The sequence below is a fragment of the Penicillium mononematosum genome (assembly GCF_028829835.1).
Source record: "Penicillium mononematosum strain IBT 11891 chromosome Unknown utg000003l:1.0-8172316.0:1.0-8177699.0, whole genome shotgun sequence".
NCBI lineage: Eukaryota > Fungi > Ascomycota > Eurotiomycetes > Eurotiales > Aspergillaceae > Penicillium > Penicillium mononematosum.
The window spans coordinates 3751237-3776981 of NW_026643273.1; the positions used below are offsets into that span (position 1 = coordinate 3751237).

Sequence of the window (25745 nt, forward strand, 5' to 3'; positions counted from 1 at the left end):
TTCACCCCAGTATAATGCGCACCATACTTTCCACGGTCTCGCTATATATATACTGAGTTCGGACTCTGAGCTTCTATACAGGGTAGGATGAGTGGTTTACAAAATAAGGGAACTCAAGTTATAGCCAAATAGCAGACTACCAAAAGTCTACCTGGTGAAGCCTACAGTATGTAGGGTTCAAGATGCAGAGAGGAGAGAGTTGTATTGGGAGAATAGGGAGCAAACTCCCAACAACTTATCTAGACTAACCATGGAGAGGTTGATGCCTTAGAACCCAGGCATCAACAACACTACCCGAGTTGACATACTTAAATCCCCGACCTAGATAAGATACCCCTTGGCATATCTTACATACAACGCAAAGAGATCCAAAGCAACTAGGTCCAGAAACCGCCAAGGGCACCACAGCAGGATACACAGTTCGCGTCCACCGAAACTCAATAGTAAACCTCAACAGCATCAACGACCTGCGTAGAAGTCATTAGCCACAATCCACGGCGAACCAGAAGAGATAAAAAAGAAATCAGGATACTCACAAAGTTCGGGCTGAGGAACTTCTCACCACTACTTCCCGATACAACCGCGATATAGACTGAATTCTCACCATCAACCACACTCGCCGCATCAAAGGAGCAGGTGTACACATCGCCATGACCCCTATACGCGCCACGCGTCACACCCTCGAGTCGATCGTAGCCGGAGCATCAGGCGCGTCACACTCGTCTTTGTTAAGGGTGATTTGAGGCCGTCCACCGGCGTACGAGAGGGTCGTTGCAATTCGGACCGTGACCTTTTTGGCGTCGATGGCTCCGTCGACCTTGAACTGGATCTCGAAGTTGTTGTTGACGTCGGCGAAGAGCGCCATAGGGAAGGAGCTGTCTTTGCTTGAACCGACGACAAACGGGGTAGGGTTCCAATCCGACATCCTGTCGTCGGAAGGATGCATGCGGAGCTGTTTGTCTGCGTTGAGGAGGCCGGAGGGTGTGCCGTCGTACTCGCCGATTTGGAAGATTGTGGTCCTTTTCCCGGTGATGATTTCGTTCGTTGCGCTGATCGAGGCTGTTGCTGTTGCCCCGGCTGATACGGCCACGGTTGTGGTGGCTGCGAGCAGTTCGTCCTGGTATAAGGCGACGGTGTACGATCCCTTGACGAGTTCTGGGGACGTGAAGGAGCCGTCTGAGGCATTTGTCCAGGATTGGTAGTCGTCATTGTAGAAGTGGACGACGGCCGGGAGGGTGTCGGATGTTCCACTTACGGAGCCGGAGATGGCGCCGCGGCCTGAGGAGCCAGTGTAGCCGTCTAGTTTGAGGTCATCGAAGAAGGAGGTGTCGAAGTCGGACCACGATGGGATCGAGGAGCCTGAAAATGACAAGATGTATGGGCCGAAGAAGCCAGTGCGAAAATCTTCTGTCTGGGCATGGCCGGAGTTCATGTAGTAGGTGACGGAGTGGTAGTCGCCCCCGAGGTTTAGGTCGATGTCTCTGAAGAAGGGACCGCCGGAGGATTTCTCGCGGGAGCGCGTGTCAGAGAGGAAGCAGGCATGGACGGAGCTGTCTGAGGTGTAGGCGCAGTAGACAGAGTCATCGATGAAGCGCTGGGAGGAGTAAAACTACCTTATGTGTCAGCTGTGGGCAACCGAGTAAGAGAATACGGTCAGTGGTACCTTGCTTCGTGTCTCTCCATCAACAAGGAAAACATCTTCTGCCTCGACGGCTTTTCCGCCAGTGATATCCGAGACCTCGCCCTCCTTATAGGCCTCAGGAAGGTTAGTCAAACGTGCGATATAGCGTAGCTCCCCGACGGAGGGCTGGGAGAGCGAATTAGTGCCCATGTAGATCGCGCTAAGGCCATCCTGAAAGACGTAGTAGTGGGTCAGGTTGAATTCGTCGTCATCGATAGTGGCCGAAACGACAGCATAATTCCCTAGTCCTGTTAGATGTATGAACTGGGCACTGAACCTGGGGTGGGGAGAAACCTTCGGTCGTATGATTCACGGACGCGCCGCTACCGAGGCCAGATGCAATGTGACTCAGCATTCCAGAGTACTGATACTCAGTTTCTCTGTACTGGAGCGAGGAGATAGATCCCGAGTTGTCGATGGTCACCACGAAGGCATCATCGCCTTCAACGTCAACGACGATACCATCATCTGTTTCCTTGACGGTTAAGCCTGCCACGAGGGCAGCTGATAGAACTGCGGTCCAGAACAACATTGCTCGAAGGGATGATAGAGACTTCTGGATGATAGAGACTTCTGGGTGAAGGAGGTTCCTGGATGTCGAGGGACTCATTCTAGCTGCAAAAGCGCCGACTTATATACTAAACCCACCTTCTCCATCGGCTGAACATTATCACGAAACACCGTTGACGACCTTCTTCTTCCGGCTTATGTCGAACCGACTTTCTCCATCGGCCTAAACTTATCATGCAACGGCGTTGACGATCTTCTTCTCTGCTCTGTGGAATAGATTAATCAACGCGCGTCAGGCCCGGATCGACATGTATTTAAGAACAAGATCACTAGCAATAGATCTGCTTATTGGAGGGATATTAGTTGTTGCGCATAGATTAGATTGATTGGAGCTTGGGCCTTCGGTCAATCAACACTCCCGAGCTCCAGCATTTACCTGAGTCAGACTCAGGTTCATCGGGATAATTCATTGCGACGTTTGGATACCCGTGTCAAATACCGAAGACCCCTAAGGTTGGCCGTGTTGGTGGGGCCGCACCGGATAGCAAATTCCACTTTTATTTCAACTTTCGACCCATTTTAGACCACCCAAGGATGTTGTATCAAATTGAAAACAACAATATAGAGTTAGGGGAGTTTCGGAATAAATGACGACCCCTGAGAGAATGTTTTTATAATGTCTTTGACCGGCAAATCCTCTGGTTTAACCAGCAAATGCTCCGAAATGGGAGTATATACATAGCCCAAGAACAAACTCCCGGGATTAAAATTGTGATATTAAAAGTATCTCCTGCAGCAAGTAATCAGGCATTCCAACCTTGGAACCTTCCAAGGTTGGAAGATTCGGCCCCATTCTTAGTAATTCCAATAAACTCCAACTGGGTTGGAATCACGTGATCTACTTACAATACGCCGTGTTATTAATAGCAAATCCAAATATACAGAAGCGTATGAAGCAATTCGCATCAATATAAAATCTTATAAGCTATATCAAAATCAAATTATATTAATCTTCAAGTTCCCGAATTACCAAAATACCTTCAATATCTGTAGAAATTCATTGCGTTACGTAGGAATCTCGGAAGGTCCACTCAAACCTTCCAAGGTTGTCCCAACATTGTGTTTCCCGCTCACGGCCCCGTGTTCCTTTCCCGGTCCACGGTCCTTTCCGCAATATCTGGAGGCTAATTTAATCACACACCACTTAAAAATTTACCCCTTCATTAGCTTGCGACACACTCCAACAATGCTCGCCACTCACTGGCTACCAGCCGCCCGGCTGAACATGAACCAAGCGCGAAAGTTCTCCCTGCTTTCCACCCATGCTTCATTTCCCGCGACGATGTACCGGTACCAGCTGGACCGCAGGGCCACACTATACGATGTGACCCAAGACGAGACCCGCCACAGGAAGGATGCAGTCAATGTGTCTAAGGATGGCCTAGTGCACGCCGCGATCTCGAAGTCAAGCCCTTGTCTGTAAACTCCTGTCCAGCCCTTGTGTAATTGGGTCTAACTATCTACGCAATAGACTCCAATGGGCCGATCTTCATGCCCAATTCCCGTCTTATGCAGCAAATGCTGCGCTTTGACTTCGAACGGTACCAGGAAGAGATCGCCGACGGCAAGTGTCTCATGGATCCCACTGTTATCTGTGTTCCGCGGGGTATGTTCTCTATGTTCGATTTTAGTGAAAAACAGAAGCTTATGAGTTTAGGTACTCCTATCCCACCGGCCCTGATACTGTGGCGAGAGGGCGTGTCTCGCTTTTCTCTGCAGCCTTCAAGTCCCATGGAAATCGAAAGTGAGTTAACGCAAGATACGTGAGAAGATTGGGCGGTTATTAATGATTTATAGAGCTGAACGATGTGCTCAGCGAATTCTATGAGAAATCTGCGACAGTTGTCGGTGCAGAGGAATGGATTGAGAAGCATCCATACCGGGAGAGTTTTGCTGACGAGAACGAGAAAGGATGGATGGAGGCGTAAGTAGCTCTGACCTTGATCTGTCAGATGTAACATACGCTTGAAAATGGCAATACCGACTGCAGATTATGTAGACACCTTTTTACTGCCTTGGTGTTCGAGGCCACCTGTATGACGAAGTAAGTTAATGTACCCGCGAGCTGGGGGATGAGTAATTGTATCTTCTTGATTCAAGAGCCGCTATTGTGATTATAGCAGACGAAAGTGGCAAGGGGGAAGTATCCAAGTCGCGAACATACACACTCTACCGCACAAAACCAATCTGTCAGCCTGTCGTACATCTCGACAAGCTTCGCAATAATTGTGGTGAACACCTGATTCGAAGTTAGAAGTTTGATTATTTGAAAGTATTTGACTTGATGTAAGAAGATGGGTATCCCCCAATTCCAGCAAACAGCAACTGAGCCATCACCCCGTTAAACCCAGTTCAGTTCCGCGGGGAAACCATTCTTGATAAGAGCCAGTCTTCTCTTTCCGTTCTTCCGATCCTCGCCACCGTAGGTTGAGATGGATCTCTGCTGGATGCAATTCAGGAACGCTGTCTTTGCCTCCAACCACACCAAGAAGCCAGGGTCTCCACTGCAGAGGCGCAGGAGTCTTTCCGGGTTGTATGTAACAAAGTCCTGACGATTCATAATTCCAGTGGCGGGGAGTGTCAGAGCAGGTAACGCTCCACGACGTTGAGCAAGGAATCTTCGGTAGTTATCGATATCGGCCTATTATGGTTTTATGGTTAGCCAGGAGTTAACAATGCATGAAGGGCTCCAACGCCCAAGAAAACATACAGTTTGCACTTCGCTTGTATCGTTCCAGTCAATAACGCTCAACATATGATGGCGGCGGTGGCTCATTTCGGCACGTTCAAACTGGATGCAGAGTTCCTTGGAGGCTTCACAAATAGCAAGGCGGAACCCCAAATTCCAGATGAACTTTCCTTCTTGAGACCAGAACTTACCAGCCCATTCCAGAATCGCACATAAGTCGTAGACATCACCTTGCATTCCCATGGAGGGCTAGTGTACTATGTTAGCGTTGAAAGCAATTCCTATGCACCGGGGAAGGATAAACGTACCGGGTCACAGGCAATGTTTCGATGGAAACACTGCCCACACGAGTGACCGTCTTCGTTGGGAGCACAGTGGATTCGGAAGGGCCTGAGATGATGAGGGACATAGTTCGCGATACTACTATGAAGGCAGTTCAGACACCAGTTCCGAAAGGGTAGTTCATCCATATTGGATGGTAGATTGACCTTGGACGCTGAGTAGAAGGTGATAGACGCGCACAGAGGGAAAGGAAAACAAAATGAAAATGACGCGAGGTTATTTCTCTCTCAAGGATCCTATACAAGATAGCCTTTGGGAAGGAGCGAACTACACGAAGCTATTCACCGACTTCTTGATGAATGCCTAGATACCACATCTAGATAATTGGATCGTACCTTCCTATTCCTATGTGCATATGTAGGTACATGTACGTCCACGTCCACGGGTAAGTACATACACAGTATACAAACAAACAGAAGTTTGGGACTCCACGAACCACTGCAAATCACCTTGAGACTCCCAGGCAGTTCCGTCTCAGATATGTACACTTGTAGCGTGTATGCAATTTAGGAGTATACGCATGTAGGAGTGCATCTGGGATTTACTTTAAGTCTTCCATAAACCACTGGGGTTGGTACCGTGGACAAAGTCTATCGTAGTTGTTCAAAATTATTCGAATTAGGGCTGGATATATATATATATATATATATATTAAAGTCCACACAAAACGAGCGGAAGCAGAAGTTATTCATTCGTCTGCGATATAGTCATAGAGTAGAGTATGGAGGGATTTCTTGATGAAATAATTCATTCTGACATTCCTTGGAAGGTTGAATACTCAAAGATTTTTGACACAATCCAACCACACTATAATAATGACCGATAGTATTTCGCTCCTGTAGCATAAAAGAGGGCCATTTCATATCTACCTAGCATCATTGGTCTAGTGGTAGAATTCGTCGTTGCCATCGACGAGGCCCGTGTTCGATTCACGGATGATGCACTAAATTTCTTTTTTGTTATTGTATCATTAGTGTATGATTTCTGGCAACAATGATGCGCCTCTTTTTTTTTTGTTTTAATTGATGAGACGTCTACGAAACTAATGTTCCGAGATAACCATTATTCTTTTGTGTTTCACCTTCATCGTAGGGTTGAATACCCACCATTTTCTTCTTCCGTCTACTACTAATAGGGAGATTGTCTGACGAAATAGCTTATATGTAAAAATAGGTCTTCTGAAAGTCAATTATATTGAGCTATCTCTACTAAAACATGTAGAATCGTCACAGGTTAGGTAGAGTGCACTATTTTGGAGCCAAGCCAGGATTGAAATGACCTCCGAACCCTCCTTCAACCAATCCGTTTCCAACGTTGTCGCAAAGTCAAACCCATGATCACCAACTTGACCGTGAAAGTTGATGATTGCACTGGGTGCTTGTTCTCGCAAATCGACGAACCGCTGAGAGCCCTCAAATGGCACAGCTGAGTCTTGCTTTCCATGGAAAATGAAAGTTGGAGGCCGTTTCAGAGTTCCGGTAGCAGCAAGATTTTCAACCCTGTTCATTGGGAAGAGATGGTCTTCTGACCCGAGGAACTCTGGCAATCGACCATTTTGGAAAACCGAGAATGCCAGCTTGAGGCGATTTGGCGGATCCGCGGCAGTAACCACAGTGCATGAGGCTGAAATGTGCTCTTCAATAATTTCATTCGGGAAGTTGGTAACTCCAAGGATAGGTTTGGAATATGCCTCTGTGTAGAGCTTTGATTTCAAATTAAGAACTAGATAGGCTCCAATGACAGCACGAATGTCCGATGGGTAGCTAAGTGCTAGTTGCATAGCCAGATACCCACCTAATAGTCTAGTTAGGTCTCTTGTTCGCCATCGCCATGGTAGATTCCACCACGGAAGACTTACCTGCACTTTCCCCCACCACGAGGACCCTATCAAGGTCAGGAGTAATACGACTGTCGCTAGCATATTTGATCACTTCAACAAATTGTGGGCTGTGTAGCCAGTGCCAGAAATCACCCATGTCTTCCAATATCTCTTTTCCGGGTACTTCAGGCAGCAAAAGGTAGTCTGGAGCCACGATCATTGCTCCTATTGACATGGCATAATCCAACGTCCAATTCGCGAACCAAACAGGATAGCTACTAGAACCAGTGACCTGTAGGTAAGTTAGTCCAAGCCCGAATAATTGTAAAGTAGTCTTCGGGTAAATCCATTCCATTCCACCTGGGCATGGTTGACCCCAGGATTGCTCCACCCAGTCATCGTGTTCCGATATTTCACCGGTGCGGAGTGAGATACGTATTTTAGTATGACAATTTTGTACCTAGAGATGCCCCGGCTCAACGAGATAAAGCAGATCGGTCCGTTGGAAGACGTTGAAGAATCGGCGAGCCACACGACAGAAAACCCGATGCTTGAAGCCATAGTGAAGACAACAACTCACACCATCAGACGATTCAATAAGTTAGTATAATTCACAGCTGGTTGGGGGGATTTGGCGCTGGGTTGCCCATCTAGTTTAATTTCGGGGTTCCGTTCTGAAGTTGGATGTACTGATAGAGATGCGATACAGAGAGAGAATCGATGGAGAAAACACCGTGTGGATTGACTGTCTCGCACGGGGAGAGGAAGAAGAGAAAGGAGAGAGAGCTATCAAACATGCAGGATCCAACATGTACTAATCCTGAGGTTGTGACATTTAGGCTCATATCTACGTCAACTGGCCAAGATGCAGTACTAAGGTCTGTTGAGTATTTGTCAAATACTCTTTAGCATCTTCTTGCCTCTCCCAAAGCTCGACAAATACTTCATAAAAAAACCTCCGGACGATTGAAAGGTCGGTCATCATGTACACTTGCCATTTCATCCCTGGCTTCAGATGCAAGATCCATCTGCCAATTATTCGGTCTTATACGACTCTTAAACCTGGGCCTGGGAATCCACCAAGATCCTCGAGATCGATAGATCCGCATTCTCACATTTCTCCAGCTCTTCACGCTTGTCTTATACCAAGCTTTGGAGAATGTGTCTTACATGGCTGTTAAAGGCGTGATGTCAAAACCCTTCATTGAGAAGTACGGGTGTATTGGGAAATGGTATCTTTGGAGCGCTCACCTTTGCTGGGGAACATAGTGCTCCAGCTTTCAAAGCTAGGGCGTGAATATTCTCTGTCCAGAAGAGCTGGAGCATCCGAACACCCGAGCAAAGATCAAGCGCCCAAGAAAGAGGAGGAGCATGAATCAATGTTGGAAGATTGAGTATGGTGGAAAAGTCTGGCTAGCACCATTATATGGACCCCATTGTGCGTTCATTAGAGCATGGACAGGGGAATTGGAATACCGACTAATGTCGTTGGACTTTTGAGCTTTCTTGCTGGGACGTGGGGATTACGCGATCTATGGAAGAAATTACAGAGATGTAATTATTTCATGGCTGAATAGAGAAGTGTGATTCAAGCAGGGAATCACTGCTGGTGGGCAAAGATGCCAGAGACCAGCTAATTCACAATAAAAGGCAGACCTCCTAGGTATTGAATAATTGACTATAGGGAAGACACCAGTTCAAGTAATCCAGATGGATAGATCCTATTATATTGAGCTAGAAAAAGAGCGTCGAGGGACTGGTTCGATATTCGTTGTAAGAGATAGTGACGCAGCGATTCCTCTGAGAAGGACAACTGTAGGCGATGGCTGCTATGAAATCTAGTCGATCCAAACATTCGTTTCGTCCACAAGAAAATAGTTGCGCCAAAGGCAATATCGTCGCAACACAAATATAATTAACAAGGCGCATAAATCTCGAAAGTTATGCAACGCAGAGGTATGCGCGAGAGAACCTTACTAAAACATGGAGTTTTGAGCGAATCAAGAGACCCAGTGTTAGATCAATGCATTCAAAATGAGCAGTACCTGCTTCCTTGGTTCAAATCATATTGTCAATCAAATGGTGGTGATAATGTACTCCAACAGTGCCACTCTCCACACAATTCCAAGCATTGCTAAGAACAAATAGCAACATGTGTACATTGGGAGGGGGATAATATCCAAGTATGGTATGGTATCCAAAAGCAAGCTTATTCTTCGTTTAGGATGGGAGGCAAGGAGCCAGTGGATAAGACTGGGTCTCGCACTTTTTTGCCTTTCTGCACCACGCTTTCTCCAACGACTATCATCTCTTCGATTGGGACTACCTTAAGGCTAGTCACGTAGATATGCGCCTTTGTCCCCCCGGGGTAGAGCGCGATCGAGCAGTGGCAAAGGTCTTGCCTTATAGTGCCAGTGGCTCGGCTCGTTGTCGTATCATGGAATGAGCCACTGCGAAATAGTTAGCATACTCTATAAGTGTGGTGCAAGCCCGGGATTAAATATGACTTCATACAGGATCTTGACAGACTTTTTGCCAATTCTATTGGCACATCCTGCCGCCACAGTTTCAGTTATACCCTTAAGTAGGTCTCGATCAACGTTATAGTTGTTGGCATTTGACAGGAGATTGTTCGCGGCATTCTCTCCCCAACTCACGCCGACCCCGTCAATGGTGCCAGTGTAGGCGTTCGAAGGAATGGTACTAGGATTGGTCTTCATTGGAAAAGATGTTATCCAAGAGATAAATTGAATCTAGATTGAATTCAGAGTTTTGGATGTAACAATATAGAATCAAGATTGATGTTTGCTATTGTATGTCTACACGTAGGAAGCCTAGCTAGCAGTGGTTGTAGCATTTGGGATTAAACAACACCGGCGTTGATTGTTCACGGGCAATAGATAGGCGGCATCCTCAAAGACCGTCATGCTGGAGCGGTCAGAAAGCTGTTTCTTTCCAGTAGGCTTAGCCGCGCGGTTTTACAACATATGTTTCTTATATCAAGGATTACAATAGCCCCGAGGGCAGAAGATTAGCCTTGTTGTGTCTAAATTGTTTTGCTTGCGGCTCTGAGAGGGTTGTTATGCTCGTACGCGAGAGGAAGAAACATGGTTGCTAGGTCTTGATCACTTCTGCTCCCGCTCAGGGTTTGTTTTCGTCAGTATCGCTATAAAGTCTCCAGTTTATCTATCCATGTTTTGTTTTTAATCTAATTATTTCCTTTGGTTCTCTAGACTCCTGGAGAACATGATGTGATTGTTGGGCTTTCTCAAGTTCCAATGGCTCAAAGGAGGCGCTTCACGGCCAGCATGTATCCTGGTTATTTGAAACCAAAGGAAAGGAGGGGCTTGGGGGCGAGAGGCAGTCCATAAAGCCATCTCTCAACCCCGCCCCGGACCAAGCAGAAGGGAGGCATGATGGGTAGGACTAAATGGAGAATTTAAATGAATCGCCCAAGCCGACTGACTCAAAGATGAAGTCCTATGGCCTGATTAACTGCGTAGTTAAATACCGGGGACCTTGCAGATAGCGAGCTTATATAGAACGGGTAGAGTGGCTGAAACGAGGCATTCTCGGTCACTGTATACTGGGGGTGTTCGTGATAGCACCGCTTCCCGTGTCAGATGAACATTAAGTCCCAATCCGACAGAAGTCGAAAACAACCTCCTATAGTATACAAGGTGTGGGTTGATTTTATATACCCATAGCCAGCCATGCGGAAATTGGATACAAACAAAGGAGGCCCTAAAAAGTCTCAACAATACGGAGTCCCCTCGGAGATAAGCTACGGAACCCACGACCCGTTTGCCCATTCTGAATCTAAAGATAAAATCTCACTATTGAACTGATTGCTCGCAGACTTTGGGAGCATTAAACCGTGTCATTGATTGTCTCTTAGCCTCGATTATCACAGGTATCAGCGAAGCGCGACTTAGTTCTCACAACGACAAAAGCGGCGGGGATTAAATAGGGCAAGAAAAGTGGTCCAAATGAGCCCTATGGATCGACTGGTGAGATCCAGAGAGAGTGGATGGGGACATGAAGTTGATCGTTGCACTTCTCCAGGACTGGGCGGTGTGACGAACGGCACTATCTAGGTATATTGCTTGATCTCCTTGGACTCACCGCATCTTCTCACCCACATTCATCAGAAATGGCAAACACCGAAGCATCCCCTGGAGATACGACAGATTTTGGTGACTTTGTGAAGGATGAAGACGAGGAAGCTGATCTCGAAGAGATTGCTGAGCCGTGGCATAGATACCGCACCGAGGATAACCAATATGCCCTCTATCCCATTCGCCTTGGGGAAGTGCTCAACGAAAGGTACCTGGTTGAACATAAACTTGGCTTTGGTGGTGGCTCGACTGTCTGGATGGCATTTGACCTACAAGACAAGAGAGACGTGGCCCTTAAAAGTCATGGCCCTAGGGAAATGGGGCGACAACGAAATTCGAATCCAGGATGAGATTATCAAGACGGTACGGGATACTTCTCGGCTGATTATCTATTCCGCGACTTTTTTTCTACCCCGAGATGATAAAGGCTACCATAGGATCTTGGTGTTCCCTATGAAAGGGCCATCTATCTGCCCTCTTGGCTTACAAAGGATTCCGATGGCCTCTCGTATGTCTGCCGCTCGGCAATTACTAGAGACTGTGGCAAGTTTACATGAAGCTAGGATCATACATCGCGGTGAGTCGACGTTTACTTATTTCACTTTCTTATATACTAAGGAAATGCTATAGATTTAAATGTAAAGAACTGTATGTGGGGAATGGCTCCTATCGATGGTCTCAGCAGAAGCGCCAAGTATGAGTTACTCGGCCGGCCTATAAAGGAGACAATACCATTTGTCGATCTTTGGAAAAAGCGCGAGCTTGTGAGCCCTGTAAATGTTCCTGACGACCTTCGCACAGACGAATTCTATCTCTGCGATTTTGGTCTAGCAAAGAAAATTGGCGACCTCGAGACTCAACGCGGCTACCCACCTATGCATTATTGCTCTCCAGATCGACTATATAAGCAAGAGCCAAGTTTTGCCTGTGATATGTGGAGCTATATGGCTATTTTCTCGATGCTCTACCTTGAATTTCCTCCGTTTCCCACATTTGTCGATGGTGGAGTTGTGAGTGGTATGGTTGAATGCCTAGGCCCACTACCTGAGAAGTGGAAGGGTCTTTACACACATCGAGGCGGACTCGATTCATGGTATGATCAGGCTCAATCTCCTGATCCAGAACATATCATTGCTGAGAAAATTGCGTATTTCCGTCCCGATGCTGATCTGGCCGAGCGGCAACATGTGGAATCTATCATGTCGAAAGTTTTTATTTATGAGCCAGAAAACGGCTTACCGCAAAGGAACTTTTGCGAGATCCTTCATTTAGGGCCATCATGGAGCGGTATGGGTGCTGAGACTCGAAGTGAAGTGAGATATGGGATAAATACACTGTCAATTCCATTCGCACAAATCGAAAAATTTCATATTTGTAGTAATTTTTGATTGTTTCTTTTTCAAGGGAGTCGTTTACTTTCGTAGTTTGCTGGTGCATATCTTCACACACATAGATTGGAGTAAGTGGTAATATCATTGGTGGTGAGCATTGTCAAAGTCCTGTACAATATAGTACCGTGAGAAATGATAACACAGTCTTATTTGATGGGAGGCCTGTACAAAACGAGCGACGCAATCAAGACAAGCCAATTGAAAGAGAAATATGATAAATGAAGGAAGGGTGCAAACAGAGCAAACAGAGCAAACAGTTAATCGGCATATCGGCGTGTTTCCCCGCTGTAAATGGATTGCGCAACGAAACGAAAATAGAAAAGAAACTGCAACAACCCGGCTATTTCCGCCTATTTATCTGTCCACCTTTTGCTGCAACTTCTGGCGATCCATACCTTTCAATTGACTCACCACCGATAGACCGGAACCTCCGGTTGACCAACGAGATGGGCAAAGACATGTCCCCGCCACAGGGCGTCACATCCCTTCTGGACACGGATCTGTACAAGCTGACGATGCAATGCGCGGTCCTCAAATACTTCCCCGATGTTTGTGAGTAGCCTCTAACCGAGGAATGGGGGATCTCCAATGGGGGATCTGGGGCTGATCTGGGCGCAGGCGTGACCTACGGCTACACGAATCGGACCCCGCATATGAAATTGCGTCGCGGGGCATACAAATGGCTTTTAGAGCAGATGGACAGTAAGGTTATCCCTTCATGTCGCAATAATACAGCTTCTAACCAATCCACATCTAGAACTGGCCGTAATTCGCGTCACTGCCGAGGAGCGTGAATGGCTCCGCCAAAAGTGCCCCTACCTCAACGACGAATACCTCACCTTCCTAGAGACCTTCCGCCTCAGACCCTCTGAGCAGATCAAGATCAAGTTCATCCCGGAACAAGATACAGGCAGCGATGACGATGAAGGCAATGTGGAGTATATCGTGGAGGGTCTCTGGCTCGACACGATCTTGTATGAAATCCCGCTACTGGCATTGACCAGCCAGGCGTATTTCATGTTCACTGACAAGGACTGGGACTATGCGAACCAGGAAGAGAAGGCATACCGGAAGGGTTGCACTTTGCTCCAGAATGGCTGTGTGTTCTCTGAATTCGGCTCGCGCCGTCGCCGCGACTACCACACCCAGGACCTGGTTATGAAGGGACTCTCCCGTGCGGCAGAGGAGGGAAAGAAGCAGGGCTGGCCCGGTGTGATGATCGGGACTAGCAATGTGCACTTTGCTATGAAATACAATACGGGTGCCGTCGGTACCGTGGCACACGAATGGTACATGACCATTGCTGCTATCACGGACGACTATGAAAATTCCAATGAGTTGGCGTTGAGTTACTGGCTTGGCTGTTTCGGAGAAGGGGTATGTAGTTTTCAAATTCCCAGCATTTGGAAAAGCCGAAGACTGATTAGAGAAACACAGGTTCTTGGAATTGCTCTCACTGACACCTTTGGCACGCCGGCGTTCCTGGATGCGTTCAGCAAGCCTATTTCAGCACCAAATGGAAAGGGTGATGTTAAGCCGAACACGATAACCTACGCTCAAAGCTACGCCGGTGTCCGCCAAGATTCGGGCGACCCAACGTTCTTCGTCAAGATGGTCCGGGACTTCTACGATAGCCAGGGTATTACCGACACCAAGACAATAGTGTTCTCGGATTCGCTGAATATCGAGCACTGTCTGGAGTACAAAACAATTGCCGAAGAGGCAGGCTTCCAGCCTACATTTGGAGTGGGGACGTTCTTCACCAGTAAGTCTGAGTTTGCAATTCTACACAAAATAATCGAACGCTGACAAATTCACAGATGATTTTACCAGCAAATCAACCGGACAAAAGTCCAAGCCCCTCAACATCGTTATCAAGATCGCCACTGCGAACGGCCGTCCCGCTGTCAAGCTTAGCGACAATATGGGCAAGAACATGGGTGTATCTGCCAAGGTCCAGGAAGTTAAGAAAAGGCTGGGCTACGTTGAGCACGAGTGGGAAGAGGGTGACGAGAGTCACCGCTGGACGAAGCAGGCATAGACTACCTATCTTCGCCATAAATTCCCCGCCGAGTCATAGACATTTGCTGAAAATTTGCTGAACATGAGCCATGATCATATTGGTATTGGAGAGGCTGTTATTGATTTTCGCTAGACATGATGTGCCACCTCCATAGAGAATAAGAATCCATGATATCCTTGAAGACATCAACTCTGTTCTTCTGCAACGAGTCTCTCCAGTGATGGACAGCCGAGCCTTGTGCACTCAAGGCTTACAACACCTTCTCGTCCTCCTCGTCTTCCTCATCCTCATATTCGTACTCCGCATCCTCTTCCTCGTCGTACTCCGCATCCTCTTCCTCGTCGTACTCTGCGTCCTCTTCCTCGTCTTTGCCCTGTTCCTCCTCTTCCTCTTCGTACTGGTAGTACTTCTCGCCCTCAAACTCCATATCCACATCCAGCTGCCTCAACTCCTCATCAACATTCTCTCCAGCAGCCTGAACCGCAGCAATATCAGCCGAAATCTCAGCAGCGGACGAATACTCCCCGCGCCAGCACTTCTCCACAATGTGACTAGCGACATAGTCATTGTTGGGAAAGTCACCGTTGATAAACCGGGCGGTGATGGCATCCTCATCATCAAAGCTGTCCAACTCAGGAAAAACCTCGTGACCAGCAATAATATGATAGATTGCCGATCCCACAGCGAAGAGATCAGTTTGAACATTGACGACGTAGAGATGCTGGCGGGGCATGTACGCCTTGGCGCACTCGCGTGTCATTCCATCAAGCAAGGGCAGACCATTAACGCTCGAAAAAACCAAACCCTGGAAGTCGGCGAGGATGATATTGAAGTTCTCGTCGAGGAAGATATTGCTCAGACAGATATCGCAATGGATAACGCGCTTGGAGTGCACGAACGACAGAGTATCAATGAGCTGCTTGCACCATTCCAGGCGGCGTTCGAGCGTCTCGTCCGGGTGGGCCTCGATGTACTTGTGGAGAGTGCCGTTGGGGTAGTACTTCAGTATGAGACCGTCTTCGACCAGGCCCATGGACTGGATGATTCGGGGGTGAGGGCCTATGATTTGCAGGATGCGTCTCTCGACTTTGATGCTTGTCCGGAAGCCGAGGTCATTGAGATCGGAGGCATACTTCAGCACAATTCTGTCGTTGAGCTTGCCAATGTAGCAGGATCCGCGTGAGATTACTTCTTGTACGCCGGGTGGGAGGCGTTCGTTGGCCTCGGGTGGGCTACTTCTGCGGGACCTTCGGACTACAAAGCCGATTGTAACGTACTGTGACATCTTTTTAGTATTTGTTTGCAGTTCCGATATGTTGTTAGGGTTGCTCACGTTCGGATTAAAAGGTTCCATTGTGTATTGAACGACGGTACCGGCTCAATGCAAGTACGGAGCAGATGAGAAGTGATAGGGGATGAATTGGAATAAACAGGTGGGATGACACGCATGTATAACGATGCAATAAACGTTTGGGTTATGGATGTTTAGCCCGCGAGGGCGACTAAGCGATGAGGCCGAGAGGGCGACTAAGCGATGCGATTGTACCTAGGTAGAAGCAGTATGACCCTCACGAGCCAGCAATATTTCATCCAAGGTGCGTTACTGGATGATTCACGATCGAGTTTGTCTCCTTAGGGCCTTTGAATAGATCTTATTAATGCAATTCTTGCCTCAGCTTCTTAATCATAGCTGAAAGAGACTATCTATAACTATGGGTTCCAGTTCCAGTTCTGTGTCCAGTGGCTACCAGATCATAGTAGGGCTCCGAAGGGATACCCCACAGACAAGCGTCGGCTTTATCTTTTTGTCGAGCGTTACCACTAGTGCAAGCTCGCCAGAATCCCTTTGACAGGCTCCCCAAACAAATATAGGGAGCTAAACATTCCATTCGCCTTGGGGCGCAGTAAGGAGATATACAGAACTACCAAATGACTCGTACGACTCAGGTTGCGATATCTGGAAGGATGCCTTGAACAACACTTTTCCAACAGTGAGTGTGATATTCTCAACTGTTCGTGTTTGGACGGCCGTTGAGATCATGAGCTGTGTCCATCAGAGCTTGGGGAACGACAAAGGGACGCTTGATGTCGCAACTCCTTCCCAACAACTACCTGCTACCCAGTATAAATTTTGCTTAGTTAACACGGAATGCAAAGGCTGGACAGGTCTATAACTTACGCTAAGTACCAGTCACCTGTCACATTCTCTCTGCATTTATTCCGCATAAGATGACGGCTTCTTGTCGATGATTTGGCGTCGATTTCCTCGCGTATCTGGAGATCCAGCGAGCTTGAACTTCCTGGGTATAGAAGGAGTCTGGAAGTTACGAGTTTGTAGAATGCTCCCTGGATCGTGTAGCTTGGTCTTCGGGACAATTGAAGGCACGGGCACTTCTTTTTTTGGTAGTTGTTCTTTCTCAGTTTCTTCAGATTATCAATATATGTGAGATACGAGGGTTGCCAGGTTCTGGAGTTTGTTAGGGATCAGAATTTCAACACCAGCTCTAGCACAGGACGGACCCATCGCACTAGCTATCGGACGGTTTTGCACCCTGGTGAGGCTCGGCCAGTAACTGAACCAATCCATGACTGACAAAGCGGATATCTTCGGCGGCAAGGAAGCTTGACTTAGAAGCTCGAGAAATGAAGGCGAAGCGAGATGGGAGGAAGCCCAGGATATCGACTCCTTGAAAGTTGTCGACATAGAGAGGTGTGATAATTCGCTCAGTATATCTAGTGAGGCAATCAAGTTCCAGTGGACTTTGGCTTCTTCCAGTTCTCTGGAAATCCCCATGCACAAGGTTCCTCAACGAGAGAAGGCTCGAAGAGTTAGATTTTCTGGGATGAGCGTAGGCTTATTTATATATAGTCTGTATCATTGCACCCAGTCAAGAAATGCTAGCACACGTCAGGAAATGATAGTACGAGCTGGGTATGGAAATGGGGATGCTCACTTGGTTATATACATTGGAGAATGCCTTCCCAGCAAGAATGAATATACCGAGATTGGCTGGGGCCTTGAACTAGTCATTTTTCTAGTTAGCATCTAAAAGTATCGTCTGGGGAAGGCAGGAACATACTGGTTCAATTATTAAGGCATTTCGTGCCTCTCATTGCTTATTGATTTTGTTCTCGTCAACAAATGATAGATGCGGGTATTGAGGCTACGGAACTAGGAGCTGGGAAAATCAAGAAGAAGAAACTGATATTCAATCTATGAAAAGAAGGCTGTTTATAAAGCCTGATCTAACAAAGGAATAGCAAACTAGCAAAGGCTCAGTCTGCATAAAGAGACATCCGATCTATGAGAGATCCTCCAACAGTGGAAAGTGTTGTGCACACCGTTGAGGACACTGTTAGTCGCATCAGGCGAGCCCCTCCCCCATGAGGGATGCGAGACAGACATCGACTTGAACGTCCAGCCATGCGGTTGCGTTGTGCGTTTACATTTAGCTGCTTCCACTTTTTCCATTCTCAAATCATGATCGGGACTTTTGAAACGAGCCCCTGCAAAATAATCAGGATACTCCATGAAGCAGTGGCAAAGGTCTTCCCTTGTGGCGCCAGTGGCTCGGCTCGTTGTGGTGTCGTGGAATGAGCCACTGCGAAATAGTCAACATACTCTATAAGTGTGGTCCAAGCCCGCAATTAAATATGACTTCATACAGTATCCTGACAGTGGTTTTGCCAATCTTTTTGACACGTTGTACCGCCACATGCGCTGTGATACTCTTTAATAGCTTTCGGTCAACATCGTACGTAGTCTCTCGCGTTGGATAGGAGATCGTTCACTGCGTTCGTCCCCAAAATTACGCTGATCCCATCAATGATGCCGGCGTACACGTCCATAGGGGTGGTGTTAGGAGTGTTCATTGGAAATGAGGTTGTTCAAGTTAGAAATGAAAAAGGTAACACTATGCTAGCATTCACGCCACTCTCCAGATTTGGCCCCCCCCCCATCCAAAAAAGAAAAAGGAAAAAAAAAACCAGCGGCTTTGACTCCGTTCGTGACAACAGACCTCAGTGTCGCTTGTCGTGAGCTGGCGTTGATTTTCCGCATTTCTCCTGATCGATGTATCGCCGTCTATGGACAGGCTTGAATTCAACAATCAGCACCGAGCGCCCCTCAACGTAGCTGGCTTGGACTAGCACGCACGGCCGGGGTCGGCAACGTAGCAGGGAGCGTCCAAAGGAACATAGGCTTGAATTCAGCTCGGATCCTGGCTACTCGTGGAACTTGGTTGGTATCATGGTACCAGCAAAGCCGGAAGCCCTATGTTATACTAGCATTGAGGACGAGCTAGGCTCGGCTCGGCCTGTCTGTGTACAAGCAGCCCAATCCACATCTGGCGTAGGATCGCACAACGGAGCTTGAAAGGGAGAGTCAGTGTCGTGGCTTGACGAGTCCGGAACCAGAGATACTCCGGTGCCATGGTAGGTGCGTAAGACAGACTCAGAATAGCCAACGCCGAGACAAAGAATGGCCACGATAAGTCTGTTATGGACTGCTTACATTGAGGTAATATCGCAGAATAGAAGTAACGGCCACGAACAGGCGCGTTTTTGTATTTATAAAGCGATTGAAGTCCACTTCATCTTTCCTCGTGCTCCGAGGGAGAATGAGGTAAAGGTGGAGACGTCTGATGTGAAGCCATGCTTGCTCACGGGCTATTTTAGCCACAGCATTGTGGTTCACGGGTTCTGTCGACTGACGCGTGGTCTGAACGCTGGCAAGCATGTGGAAATGTGTGCTCTTGCCAAGGAGATTCCACGGTCGATGTTTCGAAACCCTCGTCAAATTTGAGCATTGTTGTATAGCCGTCTACAGAAAAGGCTCAGGATGACCAGCGCCCGCAGCGGGACAAGCTCAGAATAGATATTCAAAGAAGAGAAAATGACTAAAGGGAGGGTGTTGTATATAGTCAGGTATACTTCTTGCTAGGTAACGGTGTCATTACGTCAAGAACATGGATGCTCTCAGAGAACCGAGACTTCCAACCCCAGTTAGGAATAGATTGGAACATGCGAAGTAGCCAGTCGGCGTTCTGAACCCGAATGGAATAACCGGGATGCCCTGGCCCTGTGGCAATTCATGCAAGCATCCCGACCCACATCCAGCCATGAATGTTGCGACAAAACAGGAGGAAAGATTCCATGACTATGAGAGCAACTAGTGCAGCCTTGACTCCCAGGAGCCGTATGGTCAGTAGTTTAGTTGGATGCGTACCTCATGCTGGCTTCTTTTTGATGAGGTACGGCTTTCGATTTCGTGCGAGCTTGATTGGCTCTCCAGTTTGTGGCTCATGTTCATGGAGGAGGAGGAGGTGATAATTGGGATTGTGGCGAGACGATATTCTCTTTTCCTTTCTAGGGTGGCGTCGAGGTTGCCTAAGGCAGATGCATCCTGGGGATCGACCATAAGGGGAACCACGCCATGTCGGGCGTAGACCAGTGGAAGTCTGTGTGCAAAAGGTGGAAAAGTAGGAACAAGACAGGCGGATATAACGACAGCGGCTGTGATAGTCCAACCAGACAGAATAGTGACTGGCCAGGGGCCAAGCAAACGTATCCTTTGGGGGTGGATGTGTATATATACAGGTGATATCGAGGCACAGAGCAGCCATTGGTTTGGCAATACGTATATGACGTGTAGCAAAGGACATTCGATGGACTGTCGAGACATCGGTCGTGTACGAGGTTCATGGCATTCCCTGGCTGGTCCGTATTTGCTGAGTACTCCGAATGACCATATATATGATGCTGTAGAAGATATTTTGGGAGGCCTGTAGCCTCAACAGAGAACGAGGCATCAATCCACACGCATGGTCGTTTAAGAATCCTGAGAATTTCTGCCCTGAAGAGCCTCCAAGCCTCAAGCCATGAGAGTATGAACAAATGGAAGACTGCTGGATGATGGGGTGTTCGGCCGAGGGGGCAGACTTATTCTGTCACTGGATAAGCTTGGAACACAACATGCAAATCCAATGTGATAATTGTAGGTACCTCCGAGCATTATCGCTGATGCTAGGTGATTCTGTTGCCGGGAGAAGTTATGTATGCATCGCTTCGACGGCCTTTAATGAGATATGTGATATTAGCGGTGACGGTAGAAACCCATAGACAGAGGTCAAAACATACTCAGGGTACAACTGTCATACCTATACCACATAGACATATACTGGTGGGGCCCATTCGTCAGAATCATCGTGAATAACTGGTCGGATAACTCGAGGGTGAGTCAGTAAATGTGGAGACACTGTCTTCGTTAGTGTTTTGCGCTTACGTTGAGTGACATACTGAAGAAGCCTCTCAGTAGGACACTTGCCTGTGAACCCAAGGGTGGAAAGGCGGGAAGTGACTTGGATTCCCAGAAATATGCTGTTCTTATCTGATTATGGCGAGAGGAATGGAGTTGTATGAAGTGAGTTGACTTTCAGCCTGTTCTTTCTGGAGGGAGATGTCAAGGGGAATCCACATAAGTGTCCAACGTTTTCTCACCACCAAAAAGTGCTGCTACACCTATGAAGGCTAGTAGAATGAGTATTAAAAGCTGAGATACTGTGATAATGAGAGGATGCCTAGGTTGGAACTAAGGGGAATCTATGAGGTGGTGATTTAAAGAGGGAGAATGAGAAGTGAACAATGATGGCTCATGACAAATATATATATGCAGTGATATTCTTACCCAAACATCTACACAGTACTAACTGACAAACAAGTTGCGCATTCAGGCAGTTCATGATTGCGTTGCGTGCGTTTCTGTCTTTCAGAACATTTTCTTCCTAATGTATATTGACAAGAAAACAGGCTTCTGAATGACTAGCTAATACTACTACGCAATAGATCTGAGGTTGTGTTTGTATTGTTTGCAGTTTCTTGGAATGTTCTACGCGTAGTCAGCTGTATCGTATTTATCGTATTTCCGAGGAGGTATCTCGGGAACTTGATTTTCCCGGTACCGAGACGGGAGTCACGGGCCGCGTTTTAGCGGTAATAAATAAGTTGGGGGGGGCGGAAATTTGTCGACAACCTTGGAACCAATCAGATATTCAAAGATGATTACAACATTGTACTTATAGGAGTCCACAATTTCTCCGTTGGCTTGAAGAACTGGTAATTCACCATGTCTATAAATCATGCTCCGTGAAAAATCTGTTGCCTACTGATTCGGTGTTCAGTTATCCCATATAATATTGTGGGGTTTTGGGGGTCTTTTTAAGACTAGACATCTATTCTGACAGCCACTGCAAAACTCTCTCAAGCAATTTTAGCCCCTCAGTTGGCCGGTCTATTCCCAATTTCTCAGAAGAATTTCTGCTATGCTTCTTGTCTTCTAATATCAGCTTCCTAGCCAGCTCATGGGAAATTTCGAGATGCGCTTGGAATGTGAGGACATTGTTCATGTCGTTAATGAGGCACTCTTGATTCTCGGCAAGGGAAATGAACCCATGTGGCGGGGTTTAAATCTCCCCACTGTGAAGCTCTATTGCTCTCTACTAAATGATTAGTTCCAGAAGTTAGAGTCATGAGTGCGGGACCGGGCATACGTAGGATCCAGAGGCCGCGGCAAATGGAAAGAACTTCTTGCCAGCATCTGTTATGTCAACTATGCAAATGGCGATGAGGGTCCTGAGGAGTGGTACGGAAGTAAGAGCTGGAGACAGAGCATGTGGCAGAGCCTGAAGAAGAGGAAGAAGTATGAACCCAATGGGATGTTCAGCTTCTATGGGCCCATTGCTTAAGTATGAGGGAGAAAGTGCTCAGTGCGATTTCCCCTTGTGATGTGGCCTGCTCCTAGATCTTCTTGGTGTTACAGGGGTCTGATTTTTCCTCCTTCGTTCTCGTGTTGTGGAATATGTGCTTTAAAAATAGATATATCAGAATCAGTTGTCCATGAGTATATATTATTGGATTTCTTCAATTCAGTGACATGCTTTTAGTGCCATATTTTGATTTGGTGGTATAGTTGGTGGTGTCAATTTAAAGCTCTTCAGTTTAACCAATAAATGCCACGAGGCAACCTTCTACAACTTCGGATTCTAGAGTTATCGCATCATCTGGCTGATCATGACCCAGATATTTCTCGATACAACACTACTTTATGTCATGTTATAACACTTGCTCCTTCTATCAATGCAATCTCAAATATTTGTTACAAAGGGCTTCGTCCTTCATATGTTGAAGCTATGTAACCATGTGAACGGGACTTAAGCTGGGAGCTTAATACCGGTGATATCCTCACAAGCCTTGACGACAGTCTCCTGGAGATCCTCCTGGGTTGTCTCGGGAAGAGGCTCGCCGATCTGCTTTTTAGGTACAAAGTAGACGCCTGTGAGACTCTGATCGTAATCACCTTCGGCGAGCATAACATATGTCTCAACACCATCCTCCATCTTATCGGTGGCACCTGAGCCACCAAGCTTAGTAGCAACATATCCTGGATGCACAGAAGTGACAGAAGTTCCCTTGAATCGCTTAGCCACCGCATTTGCAAGAAGCATAACGTGGAACTTCGAGTCGCAGTATGCGGGGAAATCCTGGAACTCCTTCTCCCCGCGCTCTAACCAGAAGATATCCTTCAGGTCCGTCTTGGCTTCCTTGTGAAGAATAGAAGCGATGAAGATTAGACGCTTAGGTTGTTTGAGGAGACAAGAGAGAATATAGGGAGCGAGCACATTCACGAAAGGCATGGCTGGCACGCCATAATCTGTCTTGCGGAACGGGCCGTAAAGCATTCCGGCGTTAAGAATGATGGCGTCGAAGGTGCCAATCGCGTTTGCCTCCTCGGCCAATTTGCGCGTCTCAGCCACGCTTGTCAAGTCTGCGACCAGCACACCGGCGGCTCCGGGGCACTTGGTCTTGACCTCCTCTGCGCGCTCTTGGCTTCGCGCATGGAGGTAGACGGTGTGTTTGCGATCAACGAGCTGACGGGCAGCCTCGAGGCCAAAGCCATCGGTGGAACCAGTGATCAGGATGCGGGCCATTTTGAAGAAGTTGGCACAGTTTGAACTGAGAATGGTGGGTATGATGATGTGTTATCGAAAGCACGGAGATAGCCAGATGAGATTCAAGATTCTCGAAAAGGTGAAGGCTCGTTCAGCAACAGTAAGCTGGAAAAATGGAGCCTTCGCTTGGAAAGTCGCGGAAAATGACAGAATGAGGTACTTGGGAGCGTCTCACGATCCGGAAATGCCGAAGGATTGAGGGGTGATGTCCACTGTGGATCTTTCCCAGGGCCGGAAACACACCGAACGTCTCTGTTGAGACGGGTCATTCCGGGATCTGTTGAATCAGGTCGCCAACTAAAACACCAACACCTATATTTCTTGCTTGAAACAGGTCAAGTGACCTACTTACTAGTCCATACAAATGCCCGCCGGCATGCTGTATTTATCGTTCGCGTGGGGGGCCATGTAATTGAATTTCAAGGGTCTCGAATCTTTTTTAAAGTACGAAATAACTTTACGGTAATCAAAATCTTATCAAGGTTAATTTCGGGATAAAGTGGGTCACCATGCATAAAGTTCCAAGGTTCTGTCTCAGGGGTCCCATCAGTCGGGCATATGCCGGAAATCCAAGGTCCCCCCGGCATGTGGGGCCCATATATGCACGTTCATGCATGCCAGCAATGATCTCCCGTGGATCTCGGAACCGCATTTCTGCACCAGTAATCTTCCTTTGTGGTGCCAAGTCAAGACCGTCAAACGTCTCGACTTGGTGAAAATATACAACATATACACTAAGTGCGGTTCAGGTGCATTCCTGCAGTCAGATTGCCAGGTGCGACGACCTCTCGAGACGACACGACTACCTCTCTAAGCGATCTTCGTGGCGTTCGGTAAGCAGATAAAGAACTTCCAAGGTTGTATGTCAGACTTTACGTAGCTGGGGGATTCAGAAAGACTTTCGTCCGCGTAATAAAGAGCATCAGCTGTCACCGATGTTCTGACGGCCGGATAAGGAAGACGGGGTTACAGTTAACCGGGTTTAGTGGTTACGTCTGGTCATACGGGCAAAAAACGGGTTTCTTTTCCTTTTGATGGACCACGTCCAGCTCAAAGCAAAGAAGCGTATCTGCTTCAACCTCTTTCCGAGTTTGGTGATGTCCTCACATTGCCTCTCACGGACATGAAGCCATCTTTAGATCTTGGAGATGAGTCCCCATACAAGCTCTCAGTCCATGGGTTGCTGCTCGCTGACATCACTCGGCCCTGCATGCAGCTCCATACGAGCAAAAGAGTTGGAATGGTGAGCATCTACTTCGTGAAATTTATTTTCCAGAAGTACAGGAACTTGTTCAAAAAGTGACGGGATGCAAGAAGGTGGTGGTATCCGCTGCTGTCCTTCGGGACGAACTATACACCCAAGGCGATCCAGCTTCTGCTACACAAACAGAAAAGAACGGACAAGACGCAGTCAAAAAAGACACGTCTGAGCTGTTTCCAAATTCGCCGACAGATGGTATATGTCCTGCTCCGAAAGTGCATCTTGATCTTACCCCGAAGGGTGCAAGATATCACATTCGAAAGTACCATCGCGAAGTTACTTCAGCGACTGAGCAAGTCATCGAAGCAGAGAACCGGTTGCTTGAATCCGGAGTGTAATTGGACGACCTGAAGGACTTTTATCAAGGAAAAGAGGGTGGTGGTGGAATACCTCGATTCGCGCTTTTCTCGATATGGCGGCCTCTGAAGCCAGTCCATCGTGACCCTCTTTGCTTTGGCATCATCTGCTTCCTTTCCTGGATCCGATTATGTGCCTTCTGAGCAGCTTGATCCCATGGATCACTAGATTCTTGCTCATCTGGGCATAATTGATCCCCATTCCCCCGACTTAAATGTCAACAATCAACGGCCGGTTCAAAATGGAACATGCGAAACCTACGGCTATCTGGCTTATGGGCCACGGGACAAGGAGCAAAAGGCCCATGGCTGGCACTTTGTTCCAGAGCAACAGCCTTCTGACGTCTTGGTAATCGAACTCTTTGACAACGAGACGGAGGCGCATGCAAGAGCACCACAATAAGAGACCAATAAGATGTCGAATCTGGGAGTTGAGGGAGCCATTCATAGTACATTTGAGTTGGAGGGTCAGGGTATAGATGCTGAAGCT

At 47.5% G+C, this 25745-nt stretch overlaps 11 protein-coding genes across 11 annotated transcripts; 5 read left to right on the plus strand and 6 right to left on the minus strand.

The window, feature by feature from the left end:
• Positions 1 to 437: 437 nt before the first annotated feature.
• On the minus strand, positions 438 to 2291 carry N7519_006410 (uncharacterized protein; the record flags this gene model as incomplete). Its single annotated transcript, XM_057293186.1, has 5 exons — positions 438 to 467; positions 537 to 657; positions 678 to 1609; positions 1664 to 1923; positions 1976 to 2291. The coding sequence occupies 5 exons, from the start codon at positions 2289 to 2291 to the stop codon at positions 438 to 440; spliced, it is 1659 nt and encodes a 552-aa protein (XP_057147997.1).
• Positions 2292 to 3437: 1146 nt separating this feature from the next.
• Positions 3438 to 4179, plus strand: N7519_006411 (uncharacterized protein; the record flags this gene model as incomplete). The annotated part of the gene is made up of 4 exons (XM_057293187.1): positions 3438 to 3666; positions 3723 to 3857; positions 3909 to 3995; positions 4049 to 4179. The coding sequence occupies 4 exons, from the start codon at positions 3438 to 3440 to the stop codon at positions 4177 to 4179; spliced, it is 582 nt and encodes a 193-aa protein (XP_057147998.1).
• Positions 4180 to 4592: 413 nt separating this feature from the next.
• Positions 4593 to 5410, minus strand: N7519_006412 (uncharacterized protein; the record flags this gene model as incomplete). Its single annotated transcript, XM_057293188.1, has 3 exons — positions 4593 to 4892; positions 4962 to 5189; positions 5249 to 5410. The coding sequence occupies 3 exons, from the start codon at positions 5408 to 5410 to the stop codon at positions 4593 to 4595; spliced, it is 690 nt and encodes a 229-aa protein (XP_057147999.1).
• Positions 5411 to 6471: 1061 nt separating this feature from the next.
• On the minus strand, positions 6472 to 7500 carry N7519_006413 (alpha/beta hydrolase family protein; the record flags this gene model as incomplete). The annotated part of the gene is made up of 3 exons (XM_057293189.1): positions 6472 to 7076; positions 7141 to 7393; positions 7462 to 7500. The coding sequence occupies 3 exons, from the start codon at positions 7498 to 7500 to the stop codon at positions 6472 to 6474; spliced, it is 897 nt and encodes a 298-aa protein (XP_057148000.1).
• A 771-nt stretch (positions 7501 to 8271) lies between these two features.
• Positions 8272 to 8601, plus strand: N7519_006414 (uncharacterized protein; the record flags this gene model as incomplete). Its single annotated transcript, XM_057293190.1, has 3 exons — positions 8272 to 8291; positions 8314 to 8369; positions 8414 to 8601. The coding sequence occupies 3 exons, from the start codon at positions 8272 to 8274 to the stop codon at positions 8599 to 8601; spliced, it is 264 nt and encodes an 87-aa protein (XP_057148001.1).
• Positions 8602 to 9310: 709 nt separating this feature from the next.
• N7519_006415 (uncharacterized protein) lies at positions 9311 to 9821 on the minus strand (the record flags this gene model as incomplete). Its single annotated transcript, XM_057293191.1, has 2 exons — positions 9311 to 9551; positions 9616 to 9821. The coding sequence occupies 2 exons, from the start codon at positions 9819 to 9821 to the stop codon at positions 9311 to 9313; spliced, it is 447 nt and encodes a 148-aa protein (XP_057148002.1).
• A 1433-nt stretch (positions 9822 to 11254) lies between these two features.
• Positions 11255 to 12832, plus strand: N7519_006416 (uncharacterized protein; the record flags this gene model as incomplete). The annotated part of the gene is made up of 4 exons (XM_057293192.1): positions 11255 to 11459; positions 11521 to 11796; positions 11850 to 12532; positions 12755 to 12832. 4 exons carry the CDS (start codon positions 11255 to 11257, stop codon positions 12830 to 12832), a joined length of 1242 nt encoding a protein of 413 aa, XP_057148003.1.
• A 224-nt stretch (positions 12833 to 13056) lies between these two features.
• N7519_006417 (nicotinate phosphoribosyltransferase) lies at positions 13057 to 14651 on the plus strand (the record flags this gene model as incomplete). Its single annotated transcript, XM_057293193.1, has 5 exons — positions 13057 to 13162; positions 13229 to 13312; positions 13368 to 13987; positions 14048 to 14375; positions 14431 to 14651. 5 exons carry the CDS (start codon positions 13057 to 13059, stop codon positions 14649 to 14651), a joined length of 1359 nt encoding a protein of 452 aa, XP_057148004.1.
• Positions 14652 to 14883: 232 nt separating this feature from the next.
• Positions 14884 to 15987, minus strand: N7519_006418 (protein kinase family protein; the record flags this gene model as incomplete). Its single annotated transcript, XM_057293194.1, has 1 exon — positions 14884 to 15987. One exon carries the CDS (start codon positions 15985 to 15987, stop codon positions 14884 to 14886), a length of 1104 nt encoding a protein of 367 aa, XP_057148005.1.
• A 6853-nt stretch (positions 15988 to 22840) lies between these two features.
• N7519_006419 (uncharacterized protein) lies at positions 22841 to 23617 on the minus strand (the record flags this gene model as incomplete). Its single annotated transcript, XM_057293195.1, has 1 exon — positions 22841 to 23617. One exon carries the CDS (start codon positions 23615 to 23617, stop codon positions 22841 to 22843), a length of 777 nt encoding a protein of 258 aa, XP_057148006.1.
• Positions 23618 to 24626: 1009 nt separating this feature from the next.
• N7519_006420 (uncharacterized protein) lies at positions 24627 to 25658 on the plus strand (the record flags this gene model as incomplete). The annotated part of the gene is made up of 4 exons (XM_057293196.1): positions 24627 to 24881; positions 24923 to 25231; positions 25253 to 25330; positions 25425 to 25658. Coding segments are annotated over 4 exons (876 nt in total), but the record flags the coding sequence as incomplete, so codon positions are not given.
• Positions 25659 to 25745: the final 87 nt, after the last annotated feature.